This window comes from Urocitellus parryii, chromosome 2, assembly GCF_045843805.1.
Source record: "Urocitellus parryii isolate mUroPar1 chromosome 2, mUroPar1.hap1, whole genome shotgun sequence".
In the NCBI taxonomy this organism is placed as follows: Eukaryota; Metazoa; Chordata; class Mammalia; order Rodentia; family Sciuridae; genus Urocitellus; species Urocitellus parryii.
This window is the reverse complement of record NC_135532.1, coordinates 171,075,631-171,091,248: the sequence shown is the minus strand read 5'-3', so window position 1 is coordinate 171,091,248 and position 15,618 is coordinate 171,075,631. Positions and strand designations below refer to the sequence as shown.

Here is a 15,618-nt window from a genome sequence, read left to right as displayed (position 1 = left end):
TTTCATCAAAAACACAAGTTTATATACAAAGAGCCCTGGAAACAGCCACTCAACTTTTAGACTAAACTTATGGTCTTAAATGTGCCACTTAATCTGTCACGTGAGATCACTGGCAAACCACCCATGCCTCCACTCTTCTCTCAGCTCTGTGGAACGACAACATGATTGCCTTTGTGTGCTGTCATGGACACTCTTGGTGTCCCACCAGGGCTCCCTTAACCAGGCCTATTCCTACTGCCCTGGGTGTTGGCAAGGTTCACAAATAAGGTCTCTGAAGCCCTCAGGTTTTCTTTCTGGATAGCCCAACCTAAGACACCTCCCTTGTAGAGTTGTGAGAGTCAAATAAGTTTCTTTATATGAGCCGGGTGCCTATAATCCCAGCACTTGGGAGGAGGATCACAAGTTCAAAGCCTGCCTCAGCAACTTAGCAAACTAAAAAAAATAGGAGATGGGCTGAGGATGTGGCTCAGTAGATAAGCCCCTCTGGGTTCAATCCTTGGTACCAGAAAAAAAAAAAATGACTCTTTATGTGGGAGGTCCTCTGAAAACCAAAGTTTCATTGAGTCTGTATTCTCTTATTTAAAATTCTCATATTTAAATATTCTCATTTTAAAATCCCTAGAGTATTTTTTTTAACAGGGCATTTCAGAGGTAACTTGGGGTATGTGTAGACAATGAGGAGAAAAGAGAAAAGGACCTAGGGATCATGTCCCTGAGGTCTTGAAGGCTTGCAGTATCCCCAGTTAATCATTGATGCCTCAGGGCCTGATGGGCCACTAAGCTGGCCTGCAGGGGGCCAAGGTGCTTGCGGTTGGAATGCTAGGGTGCCTTTGGTGCTATTAATGATTTATCTCCTCCCACATAGCCAGCTTGGCACCTTTTTTCTTGGAAGCTGAAAGGAGACCTGTTTTCATCTTTGGGAGGGTGGGTCAACCCTGCCTAACATGGTGTAGGAGAAATAAAGATGATTTGCAAATTCACTACCTGACCAGCCTCCCAAGGGGCTTCCTACTGTAGAAGAGGGCTGCCTTAGTTGTTTTCTGAAAATGCAAACAACAATGTTTTAATGTGGGTAGTCATTATCTAATGTCCTGTTAAATGAACCTCTATATCAACATAGTTCACAATGACATGATTTTATATGGGTGTGTGGATCCCCAGGCTGTGTGCTGAGCTCTCCTGTGAGCCGGTATGATATCACTCCCTGATCTGACAGAGGAGACTCAGCTGAGGTCATTGGATACTTTCTTTGTAAATGCAGCTTGGGTTCATGCAGTGAATTTTGCTTTCCCTTTATCTGCATCCATTCTCTCTTGTCTTGGAGTGGATACATGGATCAAAGCTATGTTACCACTATTTCTTAGCACAACTTTATTCTCAGGAGACTTCTATGGTGTTTTCTGTGCATTTTCTAGTGCTCAAGTCCCCAATGCTCTGTCCTCGACTGCACATTGTACACCACACTGAACCCTGCTCCTCCAAAGAGTAGTCCACCCTGAGGAACCTGCTGAGTTTCAGGTGTTTGAGGCCTCTGGGGAACTTACTTTCTTTGAAACTCAAAGGGAATTCTCTTTTTGGAATTTATTTCTGCATTTCCCCTTCTTCTGAGAGTTGTCCTCTCTTTGAATGACTTGCTCTGAGGCTCAATGAGCCAAGTACTTCAGAAAGTGCCGAACACTTCGTGCTCAGTCGATACCTGCTACAAACTATTGTTGGAAAAAGGCAACAGTTCAGTGCAGCACTGTCCCAGGATACCATTCGAGGCATGCGTGGAGTTGCCACTGTTCCAGTAGCCACAGGAAAACAGTAGAGACAGGTGAAATTAACTATTTATTTAAAGCAATATATAAAAGCCACTATGTTTTCAACATGTAATCAGCATTTCTAAATTATCGAGATTTTAAAAAACTTTTGTAGTTGTAGATGGACAGCATGCCTTTATTATATGTGTGTATTTTTGTATGCAGTGCTAAGGATCAAACCCAGTGCCTCACACATGTGAGGCAAGCACTCTGCCACTGAGCCACAACCCCAGCCCTAAATTACTGAGATCTTGTATGTCCTTTTATACTATCTTTAAAAGCCAGTGTGTAGTGTATGCCAACAGGGCAGCTCAGTCTCCCCAGCCACACTGCAAGTGCTCCATTGCTGTGTGTGGCAGGTGGCTATAGACCTCCCTCCACCAGGCCAGTTCCAGGGACCAGCAGCATCAGCAGGGTTGAGAGTTTGTCCCAAGCTGCAGAACCTCCAGCCAGACCTGTACAGGTGGAACGTGCATTTCATTAGGATCCTCAGAGATTCTTCCTGTGTTAAAGTAAGAAGCACTGATTTAGAATCCTCACGCTCACTCTGCACCAGCCTCCCATCCCTGCAGGATTCTGATTTAATGGGTCCAAGCTGGGGTGTGGGCACTGGCATTCTTTGAAAGTCCCCCCCCCCCAACATCCCAATTTGCTTTCAGACTTGAGAATCATGTGTATTGTGGCTCTGGAGCCAGAATGCCTGAACTTGCCACTTTCTATCTTTGAGACCTTAGAAAATTACCCCAACTGAGGACATAGCTCAGTTGGTAGAGTGCTTGCCTCACATACACAAGGCCCTGGTTTCAATCCCCAGCACCACCCCCCTCAAAAAAAAAAAAAAAAAAGGAAAGAAAATGACCCAAACTCTGTACTTCAATTTCCCTCTTCTATAAATTGGGGATAAAAGTAGTTATCTCTTTGGAGGGTTGTTGTGAGGCTTAAATGAGTTAACGTGTGTCAGGCACTCAGGGAACTGGCACAGAGGGAATACTCAGGAGATATAATCTCTCCCCCTTTCTTCTTTTTCTTGAAGGTCCGGGGTTACCCAGAACCCCAGGTGACATGGCACAGAAATGGGCAACCCATCACCAACGGGGGCCGCTTCCTGCTAAACTGTGGTGTCCGAGGGACTTTCAGCCTTGAGATTCATGCTGTCCATGAGGAGGACAAGGGAAAGTACACCTGTGAAGCCCGCAATGGTTGTGGCACCCGCCAGGTGACAGTGGAGTTGACAGTGGAAGGTGAGTCTCGGAAGGCAGAGCCCTGCTGGGAGCTGAGTGAGCTTTCAGTTGCCCAAGGCCTGCAGCTCCTGCCTCTGCCCTCTCCTAGGACGTAGAGGGACTGACTTATAAGAGAAAGCACACCCCATCCTCAGACTCGGGACATCCATCTTAATGGGAGGCATGTGGTCCCCAAGAAAACGGGAGGCACCCCTGGACTGTCAAACTAGGAATCACTTGCTTTCCTGCTCAAGCCTCTGTGGCTTCTCCCCACACTGACATTGACACTGGACCCCTTACAGAGGCCTTCAAAGCCCTGCTGATCTGCCCTAGATCTGCCTTATAACCCTCCTCACCTGCTCTCCCATGGGGGTCATGCCCCCCCCTTCTTGTTTTCCCTTAAGTGAGACCTTGGGGACTTCACTCTGTGTTCCTTGCCTAAAGACAAGCTCTTCCCTCAGTCCCACACCTGACTCATCCTCACATGCTTCAGATTTCCACTCAAAAGTCTGCTCCTTAGACAAATGCTTTCTGAGCAGCTCAGCCCATGACTGTCCATCCTCCCACCACCTCTAGGGCTTATCACTGTCTTATATCTGTCTCCTCCACCCCCACTGCATGGAAGCTCAGGGACACAGAGGAGCTTCACCCTTCCCACTGCCAGCATCTAAAACCTTCCCTGCATAGGTCTACACTGAATATTTGGGAGAATGGGTGGACACCATGTGTCTTCATTAGCATCATCATGAAGTAACACACACCCAGTATAAAAATATTGTGTAACTCCAAAAGATATACAGGATATAAACTCACGATGTGCTAACAATGGTTAGTTATATTGTACTTTTTCCCTCTGTACTTAAAACATCCTATCAACTTTAAAACTTTTATAAGAAGCATTTGACCATAAGTGAAACTGTTTTGTTGTTGTTGTTGTTGTTGTTTTTGCCATGGTGCACCCTGAAGCATGCTGAAGCCACTCCACTAGGAGAGAACGTGTGCAAGTCAGGCCACTGTCTGATTGATACTCAAGAGCTTAATTCTGAAAAGACATAGGGGTCTGCCAGACCCTCCAAAGTAAGATAGGCTTCCCCCAACCCTTCTAGGCCTTTCTAAGCACTTATAAACCAGAGGATCAAACTCATTTTTTTACCTTTCTGAAGTCTGTTCTCCCAACCAGGTTTTCAGGATCTATGAGTGAGGGTTGGGGATGAAGGGATAAGGTAACCATGGAAGGTTCCAGAAAGGGGTGAGATGCACCTGGGCCAGTGGTACTCTGTGTCCTACTTTCCCTGTGTTTCCCCACAGCATGGAAGGGCAGACAAGCTGTTTCACAGAGCAGAGTATGCATAGTTTGGATGCTTTCCTTAAATTCTTTAACCAAGTGACTCACTCATTTCAATGACCTTCAAAGTACCTGTGGCTGGGACACTCCAGGAGGAAAAGGGCCTCTGGTTAGTCTTGGGATGGACCTCATTGTTCCCATTCTGGTGGTGCTGTCCCCTATGTTATTCACTTTACAATGCCCAAACTTTGAGTTGAGGCTCACAAACAAAAATTATGCTGTCCCCCGTTTCTGATCTCCTGTTTCGAGCTGGGGAAATAGAAACTGAGCTATGAGGCAAGGTCCAAAGCCCTTATCTCAACTTTTGCCAATGTGTGACTCTGAACCTCTGGACCTTGGTTTCTGCAGAATAAAGGCTGTGAACTTCATTGTCTCTACCACCTAGAACAGACCTTATTTTCTATGATTCGATTAAGGGAAGATGGGGGCGTTTTAAGAAGGCGGGGGAGGTATATGACACCTAGAAAACTTGAAGACCTGTTTTTTCAATTCCCATTGTTGAGGAAGTTAGATCTGATGTCTTAACCAAGAGAGAACATTTTAGCAGGTCATGGCTGGGGAAAGGCAGTGGGGCAGGATTGAGGAATGAGAGAAGGCTTAGTCTCTTGACCCTGCCTCTTGGTTTTAATTGGAGAGACTTGGGCCCATTAAGATGCTTTATGCCTTCTAACCTACAGAGGTGGAGAACGGGCTAGAGGCTGCAACCCCTTTCAGATTGAATTTGCCTGTGTACATTCTGCTTTAGCATCAGGCCGATGTCAACTGATGTGTGGTTGGTGGCCCCACCAATATCATGTATTGTGCTTCCTAAGGATGTTCTTACCCAGAAAGAGCAGAGTTCCTGGAATTAAAAGGGTAGTTAATATGTGGAGCCTTTTTACCCTTTACGAGTCAAGTTTAGGAGGCAGTGTTGTACAATGGGAAGAAAGTCTAATAGTCTTGGATTGGAATTTAGCTCTACTGACTTCTGAATATAGTGAAATTAATCTTTCTTAGCCTTATTTCTTCTTCTGTAAGTTGGGGCTGATGGCCGCCCCCAGAGGGTGGTGTAAGGATCAGCCCAGCTACTGGCAAATAGCAGCCAGTGAGAGGAAGCCTTGAAAGAATTTAGGTTGAGCTCAACATCTTAGAGCTACTTACAGAGGGAAACCTGTAAGAGAGAACGCTTCCTAACTTGACTTCCAATTTGGCAATCAGAACCAAGAAACATACGTATCACACATGAGGATAAGTGCCTTGAAAACAGGACCATGCAATGATTCAGGGCCTTCTTCTGTGGAAAGGAGCCATGGTCTGAGCCCTGGAAAGGCTCTTGGAAGCCAACACTGACACCTGCCCACCTCCACAGAGCTTGAGCCCTGAGGCTCAGTGAAGAGCAAGGATGAGACATGTGCTTGCCCTCAGGGAGCTTCCCCACTAGTGGAGGGGACCCAGGTCTGTTCTCTAATACGGTACTGTCCAATTGAGATATAATGTGAGCCACATGTGTCATCTTAAACTTATTAGTAGCTATATTTTAAAAATCACTTGAAATAATTTTAATAGCATATTTTATTTAACTCAACATACCCAAAATATTATTTCAATGTTTAATCAATGTGGAAATTCTTAATAAGATACTTACATTCTAGATTCAGACTAGCTATATTTCAAGTGCTCAGTAACCATGTGGCCAGTGGCTACTGTTTTGCTCATCATAGTTCTGGAAGGTCCCATCTGGGGATAAACAAGGCTTAGATAGAAAATAAGATGAGAAATCCACATGAATGAACAAGGTGGTGGGTAGTCCTGGTCCATCATGTCCACAGAGTGACCTGGAGTATAGGGTAGAGTGAGAATAGGTGCCCAATGCTGCATGTCCCCCATACCTGGTGGTAAGAAGGTCCTTTGCATTTGAGGGAGAGTCATGTCAGGTTTAACTTTAAGGACATGTGCTCAGGAGCCCAGGAAAAGCCAAGTTGGCAGGTGAAGAGGAAATCTGGACTACGGGTGGAACCTTCCAATGTTGCAAGATTTTTCAGTACAAATATACGAATGCATGCATCACTTGGGCAATCTCATTAACCCCAAGATGCTGGTTCCATAGGTCTGGAGCAGAACAGTTATTTGTTCATGTCTTTTCATCCCCACTGCTACCATCCAGGTCCTAGTTGGCAATATCATTGCTTATCTGTTGCAAATGCTCCCACTGGTCTCCCTGCTTCTGTCCATACCTTGCTCTAATGTCCATAATGCTATTTAAAATATCTTTCTAAAATTTCACATCAGATTTTATTACTTCCCTCACTGTGGATCCTCCAGTGATTTACTATTGCCTTTGAATTAAAACCCACACTCCTCAACCAGACCCTGCAGGTGTGAGCTGGCTCTTGACCTCTCCAATATCCCCCTTGCCTACTCATTTCCAGCCACATAGACCTTCCAGCTGTCACAAGATGCCAAGATGCCAAGGTCTTTCTCAGCTGGAGCCATGGCCCAGGCTGCTCCTCACCTCTCTCCACCAAGAAATCCTGCTCATCCTCTAGATTAAAAAGCACTGCTTTGGGGAAACTGTCCCTCATTACCGTAGGTGGCTAGCTTAGGATCTTTCCCAAAGCACTCAGTTCTCACCATTCTTTATGCTTAAGCTTATTTGTGTCTAAATTATACATAAGTATTATTCAATGTTTTTCTTCCCCACTAAACTGTAAACTCCACAAAGGCAAAGATGTATGTCTTTTTGTTTTTTAATCAGCTACTGAATGCACACTGCTGAAACCTAACACAGGGCCTGAATCATAGAGGGTCTGTCCCATAGTAGGAGCTCAGTAAGTATTTGTGGACTGCCTGTGTGGCTTTCTTGAGGACCTCATCGATACTGAAATACTGATTCAGTTCCTAATATATATAAGCATTAGCCAGAGCTCCTATAGGAAGACTGGTACTTACAATGGAAGGTAGAGTAAAATCTGAGCCTCAAGAGAAAGGCACAGTGATTCCAAGAGGAAAGAGGAGTCAGAAACTCTGCAAAAATAATATCCACACACATGGAGCAGTGACCTTTAGTTTCAACTTTTTTTTTTCACTCGCTTTTTTTTTTTTTTCCTTGAATATCAAGTTTAATGTTCAACCAGGAGCTCTGATCCAGGCATTTCTCCAGAGGTTTTCTTAAGCCACTGGCTCTAAGTGGAGTCAGTACCACCCTCTAGGGGGCACTTAGGAGAAGCACTTCCCCGGGGTTGGGGAGCTGCTGGGCAAGCACAGGGTGCAGGATGTGCTCACAGTAGGATCTCTCCCCTGTTCCTTACAGTCCTACCAGACACAAACATGTAAGTCAGTGGTTCCTTAGTCCTAAATAACACCAAAAAAGGTTTTCAGGAGGTTGCAAAAATATGCCATATGATTTAAGAAAGGTTCATTACATAGAGGGAAACTTAAAAGGAATAAAGTTATAGCTCAGAATTACTGAAAAATTTACTCTGTGCACATTTTCTACTAAATCATATATATACAAAATTAGTTTGTATTCTTATATATATGTAGAACACAGTTACTATGCTGTTGTCATGTATTATTGCCTTGAAAATATGGATAAGAGGAGACTTGAAACTCAATAGGTTTAAAACTAAAGAGCATTAAATTGGTGGAGACACATGAAATGTAGGTGTCTCATTGAATTTTTTTTTTTTTTTTTTGGTACAGGGATTGAACCCAGGGGGACTCAACCACTGCATCACATCCCCAGCCCTTTTTGTATTTTTATTTATTTTTTTAATTTTAGAGACAGAGTCTCACTGAGTTTCTTAGGGCCTCTTTAAGTTGCTGAGTCTGGCTTGGAACTCATGTTTCTCCTGCCTCAGTCCCCAGAGCCTCTGGGATTATAGGCATGCGCCACCATGCCTGGCTCATGGGATTTTACTGTTAACCTTACATATCTTAAAAACTTTGATGTAAGGTGCTGAATCTCTGTTATAAACAGAATGCATGTTAAAGCTGGTTATTTTGTGGTTTTATCTTAACATTGCTCCTCTATGACCTCTTGTTATTACTTCTCCTTTGTTCAAAGGGTTCATGGAATGTGTGTTTTAAGGTATGGTAGGATTGTAAGACTCTTTCCTACAATATCTCCTTTTAAGGTTATTTTCTTCTTTCTTTTTTTTATATAACATCTGCTCTGTTGTTTACCCTAGCACTATTTTTATTCTATTTTCCACCTGTGTGCTTTCATTTTCCTTAACTACTTGTACAGCATGGTTTTTGATCATTCACCTTTAAATCCAAACACGCACTATGAGCTGATGCAAACTCTGAGCATTTCCTGGTCTTTTCGTGTGTCTGAGCATGTACATATTGAAATAGTCACATGTGAACAGTTACATGTTGAACTACAGGGGATGATAATTTGCTTTCCTTCTGTGTCTCCATATTTTTATTAAGGTTTCACATTTATTTTCTTTTTGAAATCATATGTATGGATAATTAGCAGTGAACTTTGATTCTGGATGCACAGGGACACTACTAAATGTTATAAGACGTGCACTTTATTCTGATAGAGAGGGAGTACTCTTCTAGGCAGGCCTTAAGAAACATGAAGTTGGCTCACAAGGCGACTGCTTCCTAGATTTCCGGAACACTCAGGGTCCACTCCTGTTGGCCTGGCATGTGTACATTGAGAGACTGTCTGCCTGAATGATAAATTATGTCACTGCACCTTTTAAGAAGAATTTCTCCTCCTCAGTCTTGACCACATTATTCATCTTTTGAGCAGTATGTTCTGCTTGCATTCCATCTTTCCATATCCTTTGATGGAAAAGGGCCAGATTTAATTTTATCCCTCCTCTGTTGAACTTTTCACACCTAAAACCTGATAGGCTTTCTCTTGTACTCATCCTTGAAAAATCTAAGCCAAATTGTTAAAATACCTTCAGTGTCTTGGTCTTTTCCTTGCCAACTTGACCCTGTCTTCAGTCCTCCTAACTCACCCTTCTATTTTTGACCTTCTACTTTAATCCCCTTTCCGCTTATTTTTCAACCTGGCCTTCCTGTTCTGCCAGATTTTCATACTTTTGCAAAATTAATTTTGCCTTATCTGACAATTTGCAACTTAAATTTTTTTCCTATTAATAGGCCCTGTTAGTTACTTTAGCCCAAATTCTCTTTGTATTGATCTTAACTCTCTGGTGTTAACTCACATTAAAATAAGTGTTCCTCAGTTCCACTTTTAGCTGGCTGCTTTACATGTTGCCCTTGAGTTATGCCATAAATTGCTCTTACTCAGACACAGAAGCACCTCTAAATAGCATTCTTTCGCAAGTCTGTTAAGAAATGCCACCTTTTTTCTTTTCTTTTTAAAGAATTTTGTTCTTTGAATTATGAGTTTCCAAAATGCTCAGTCTAATTTTTTTTAACCTGTGGTAAAATACACGTTAAAAAAAATACCCTTTTAACCATTTTAAGATGTGCCATTAAGTTCAGTCACAATGTTGTGCAACTATTACTACTGTCTAGTTCCAGAACGATTTTTATTACCTCAAATGGAAATCCCATACGCATTGAGTTTTCTCTCCTCCCCAAGGCTCTGGCAACTACTGATACCTTCTTTCTCTATGGATTTGCTTCTTTTAAACATTTCATATGAATGGAATCCTACAATATGTGGCCTTTGCGGTCTGTCCCTTCACTTGGCATACTTTGATTTCAGTGTTCATTCATGTCATAGCGTGTATCAGTACTTCATTCCTTTTTATGGCTTGTGTGGATAGATGGATTTTGTTGATCCTTTCATCAGTTGATCAGTCTGATTTTTATCCTATATCCTTTTTTACTCCAAGATGATATGAGTGGCACAGTAGTATTGATAGGTGCAATGAGAGCGTTAGTAGGGCCTGTGTGGGTAATGTGACTGTATGGAGCATGTGTTGGAAGCCCTATCTACCCTCATTTAGGTGCCAGATTTTACTTTCTCTGTCTCTTACCCTCCATTTTTTTCCTCTTGTGACTAGTTCATGTTTTGTTTATTTATTTACTATGATACTTTTCGATTTTAGAAAACACATCTGAATTAAATTACTGAGAGTCCAAAACAATCACAATAACTATCATTTTGATATCTTTTCTATTGATTATTTTCTTGTGTTTGGTGTTATATTTTTACCCAATGATGATCATCTTGAATATATAATTTTGTATGTCACTCTTTGTTCATAATTTTTTTTTACAAAGATTTGAATACCTACAATGTGCTGGGGAATGTTCTGGATAACCCTATGAGTGAATAAGAAGTTCTGGTGGGGTTATGGCTTGAAGGCTTATCGGCATGTAGGTGATATTTAAAGCTATGGGGCTAAAATTCCCTAGGAGAGAGTAGCAAGAGCTGAGGAAATGCCCAGGGCCAGCCCTAGGGGACCCCAGCAGCAGAGGCTAAGGAGAAGAGTGGAGGGGGGATGAGAAACCTGGAAAAGCAGGAGAATCTAGAAGAGAAAGTGCCCTAAGGGAGTGGCCTACATGCCAAATGGTATGATCATCCAAGTGATATGGGAACAGAGGATTAACCATTGGGTTTGACAAGATGGTAGTCAGGTTGGAGCTCAGTGGAGTGGTGACGATCATAGCCTGTTTGTTGTCCACCAGGAGCAAATGAGGTACTATTTTAACATATTTCTGCATGTTTCATTTATTCTTAAAAAATTTAATGGAAGAACAAAATGTAACTACATTTTCTTTGTACTGTGTGACATCTAAGTACAAATAAGACCAAAATGCACATCTCTGTAATTTCTATTTTTATTTTCTATTTTTAGCATTTTATCCTTTGGAGTCCCAAAAAGGGAGGTTCTGGTCCAAGAGCCGAGAGTTTTTTCATTTTATTTTGTTATTATTGTTGGGTATTTTGTTGTTGTTATTGTTGTTTTGGTACCAAGAATTGAACCCAGGAGCACTTAACCACTGAGCCACATCCATAGCCCTTTAAAAAAAATAAAAAATTGTTTTTTGAGACAGGTTTCACTGAGTTACCTTAGGCCTCACTAAGTTGCTGAGGCTGGCTTTGAACGCACAATACTCCTGCCTCAGCCTCCTGAGCCGCTGAGATTACATGTGGGCGTGCGCCATAGCTCCCAGCTCAGAGCAGAGCATCTTTAAAGTTTGATTTTTACTTGCTCAAATACTTTCCAGAAGGACTGAATGGTTTACCTTTCTCTTGCAGTGTGTGAGGGCCAGCTTTTTTTTTTTTTTTCCTGTATTTAACGTCTAGATCCTTCAGAACAAGTCTCTCTCTCTTTTTTTTTTTTTTTATCAGTTTAGAAATTCTTTTAACCTTGAACAGAGAATGGAATGACAAGAACCAGATCACATTATGGAACAAAAACTAGACCAAGCTCACTGAGTATTATGTTAAACAGAAATGCATGTGTAGTCCTGTCCAGTCATATGTGATGCAGGTGCTTTATGTTGATCTTTATGTTGCAGGAAGTTCTGGTGAAACCTCAAAACAGGTGTGGCTGAGGGATGTACTCAGCCATGGTCTTCCTCCTCCACTCCTGCATTCCTATGCAGTCATATAAATGTGATCTGTGCAAGAATTTAAAGCAGTTTACCCTTTCCGATTAACACCCTGAAAATTACCCATTGTGACTACCTGCTAGTATCACAAAATGACTTACACCCTTTCCTGCATGCCTTGGGTAGGCTTTTATAAAAATTCCTTGCTTGCAACAAAATTAGAACAACTTCCAGGGTGCTCACCATCTTAAAAATATCCTCTCTTCCTCCTCCTCTGTGTCATGTCTCAAGAAACAAACAACAACAACAACAAAACAAAAACAAAAACAAAAAAACATCAACCCACTACTGCATAGTTATTTCCTGGTCCCATTATGAATTGTCTCTCCCCAGCTATAGCAACTGGATAAAACCAGCTGACCCCAGCTGTGTTCCTGAGTTTGCTATTTAACTGCTTCCTGCCCATTCAGAGTTAGCAGCACCTGATGTGGCAAATTCTCAGCCAGGACTGGCAGTGCCAAGTGGGACAGCATAGTAGATTCCCTGGGAGATGCTGGCCCCACTGTAGCTCATCTGCAGTGACTTGTCTGTTTCATTCCAGCTTGTTGCTATTTGATGGGCCTTCCATGGAAGGATGAAGTGTTGGTTGTGTCTGTCATGAGTAGATATGAAGAGAGATATGCCTGGAAATCTCCCTTCTCCTACACTGGGTCTGTACTGGAGAGGTCCTGGATCACCACAGATAATCCCCAGTGGAAGATCCTGAGTTACACCTCCAAACTTAGCAGAGTGGTGAAATGTTCTAGAACCTAGCAGACCTGAGTAAATTCCTGCACTGTTCCTGGCTCTGTGAACTTGTATGGGTAACTTCTTTCACACTTTTCTCAACCATTTAAAAAATAGGATAGTGTAGTACCAGCCTCATTAAGTTATTGCAAGAAATTCTTATGGTAATGTGTTCATGCCCACAGTGACTCTACACATGCTTATGTTACCATCATTGTCTCACCCTGCCCCTGTTGTTGAATCTTCATGTCATTGCTTCATGTTGGTGGCTCCAACATGACTGTTCAGCCCTCTTTCTGTTTCACTTCTTCACAGAGAGTTTTGGGAAGAAGCGTGATCGACCCGTTGTTTCCAAAACCTTGGGGTAAGTTCCAGGATGTTCGAGCCGGATTCAGGGTTGGGTTTGGTTTTTCTGCTGACTAGACCAGCACATAGGTTGTAATTATTAAAGAGTGGGAACCTAGTGAAGCGAATCTTTCCCACAGTACCTCCTGACCTGGTAAATTCTGTGGATAGCCCCCTTTGACTGGTCCACCTGCTAAATGGTAAGGAAGTGGGAGGCATGGCTATAGTCTGCAGAGAACTCTGTCAAGGCAATAATCAAAATATTTAAATGCGCAGACTTAGAAAGGGCAAGTAATAGTAGTTTCTGTAACAAAGAAGCCCCAAATTGCAATGGCTTACCATAGGGAAAGCTTTTTGTCCCAGGAAGGGGGAGTTCATTTCACATATTCTTGAGCAGGTGGAGAGTCTTGCATGTTCTCTTCCAGCAGCCCAGGCTTCCTCCATTTTATTGCTCCATCTCCTGGAATCTGCATCTAGCCAGTGGTGTGGGCAAGAAAGAAGGTGGAAAATCTTGTGGGAGGTTTCTATGAGTCAGCCCTGGAATTTGCAACAACACCTCTGCTCATGGTCATTGGCCAAAACCCAGACTTTGACCAGAGCTCAGTTGAATTCAGGTGTCCCTAACTGCAAGGGAGACTAGTAAATGAAGTGTAGCTGCAAGCCCAAATGGTACAGGAAATAGGTTTTGGTGCCATACATTCTTCCAGAAGTGGCAGAAGAAATTGTTTAAGGTCTAGAGTCGGGTAGGCTACCCTTGAATGGTTTCTGATTACAACTTAAAAGATTTGGAACAGGTGGAGGGAGGAGGATCAACTTGCTGCCTTGTTTAAGGACTGGATTTTCTTGTGATCTCTTTCCAGGGGAAGATATTCAGCCTCAGCAGGGTCTTGTCCTAGCATCTGGGGTGAGTGTCCACCAAAGTTTGCTACCAAGCTGGGCCGAGCAATGGCCAGAGAAGGACAGATGGGGCGATTCTCTTGCAAGATCACTGGCCGGCCACAACCACAGGTCACCTGGCTCAAGGTGAGATTTCATCTTCCCTGACTCTGACCCAGGCCAGGTGGCCCTGAGAGCTCGGCGTTAGACCCTGGGACTACTGGGAGTCTGTCACTTCAGACAGTTCCTTCTGTTCCATCCGTAGGGGGTTCACAAGGTTCCTTTGTATGCTTGATGACGATGCATGGTTTCGCCCCTCTTTGTGTTCTCTCCTGTTGCTCTAATTCTTGTGCTCAAGAAATATCATGAAATTTCTGAGCAAGACGGACCTGAACACCTCGAGGGTGGAATAGGAAGTTAGGATGGTAGGCTTGAGGTCACAGCTCCCTGTGTCACAAAGCATGTGGCACTGTACAAGTCATTTGATCTCTTGGAACACTGTTTCCTTATCTGTGAGGTGGGAACAATACCACCTAACTCAAAATGTTGTGGAGACTCCATGTGAAAGTGCTTCATAAATCATTCAGGCCTGGGTGAAGGGAATGCAGTGGCCAGCGGGGGGGGGGGGGGGGGGGATGTGGAGGCAGGACAGCAGCATTGGAGTGGGACAGGCAGTGAAGAACAAAGGAACAGCGGGGGTCAAGGCCAGGGAGAGTAGGTTTCCTGGAGTTGAAACTCCTGGATAAAGATGGGTGTTAGGACACCTTTTGCCTACTTTCTAATTCTTCCACACTCACCCTGGGAAAAGCATAAAAGGAATAGGAAAGCAATGAAGCACCGAAGTAAGGAATATAGGGCTCCCTATCTCAAGCTAGGGCTCCTATGAAACAGTTTCCAGTGCCTTCTCCAAGCTGGACCCAACACCACACCATAGACACAACCTCAAGTCATGCCCTCTGAGCACGTTCACAGAGCCCCGAGCAGAGGGCTGTGCCGCCCAGTATCTGTCCCACAGGATTGACAGGAGGTGGGAGGACAGTGCCTAAAGGTGAGCAGACTTCTGTGACCAAGCCACCCTTCTGCCATCCACAGGGAAACGTCCCACTGCAGCCAAGTGCCCGTGTGACTATGTCTGAGAAGAATGGGATGCAGGTTCTGGAAATCCATGAGGTCACCCAGGATGATGTGGGCGTGTACACGTGCATGGTGGTGAACGGGTCAGGAAAGGCCTCCATGTCAGCTGAGCTCTCCATCCCAGGTAGGTGCGGCACTATGCAGGGGGACCCCTTCCAGGTGTGTGAACACCCCCCACCCCAGGATGCTTGCTCATTGCACATCTGATGTGTATACATGTGGCACACTTACCCACGCATCCCCAGGGGCAGCGTCTTTAACAGGAAGAAAAGGAGATGGGCCTGCAGTACAGTTCTGGCCCTAGAGGAAGATGCCCTGAGCTGGCTGCCCATTTAATTTGTGTCCCTACACATGACCCCACCCCTTTGTCTTCAGTTCTTCCTTCTCACCCAGACACCTTTTTTGTACCTCTAATTGCCAATTAGAAGAGTGGACATTGCTAACGTCTTGCTATCACCCCTTGCCTAAAACTTAACTTGTTATCTACTTTGTCCTTCAAACCAGATGTTCCCGCAACTTAACTCTTTCTCCTTAGTATTCCCATTTTCCCTTCCACCAGACTGGACATGTTAGCATCCCATTTTATCCCCACTCTTCCTTTCTAGAACCATCAGCCCTTGTCACTTGTTCC

The 15,618-nt window shown here is 43.7% G+C and overlaps 1 protein-coding gene across 2 annotated transcripts in view; it reads left to right on the top strand.

Moving 5' to 3' along the window:
- The first annotated feature begins 2,928 nt into the window (after nucleotides 1–2,928).
- Nucleotides 2,929–15,618, top strand: part of Mylk (myosin light chain kinase) — a 132,359-nt gene continuing 119,669 nt past the window's right edge. Inside the window, exons 1-4 of one of the 2 annotated variants that reach the window (XM_026394135.2) lie at nucleotides 2,929–3,043; nucleotides 12,948–12,996; nucleotides 13,838–14,000; nucleotides 14,946–15,111. In XM_026394135.2, the coding sequence (XP_026249920.2) occupies nucleotides 13,923–14,000; nucleotides 14,946–15,111 (244 nt within the window). In that variant the 5' untranslated portion in view covers nucleotides 2,929–3,043; nucleotides 12,948–12,996; nucleotides 13,838–13,922. Of the gene's footprint in view, nucleotides 3,044–12,947; nucleotides 12,997–13,837; nucleotides 14,001–14,945; nucleotides 15,112–15,618 lie in introns of those variants that run through there. The other variant, XM_026394108.2, reaches the window with a different exon arrangement.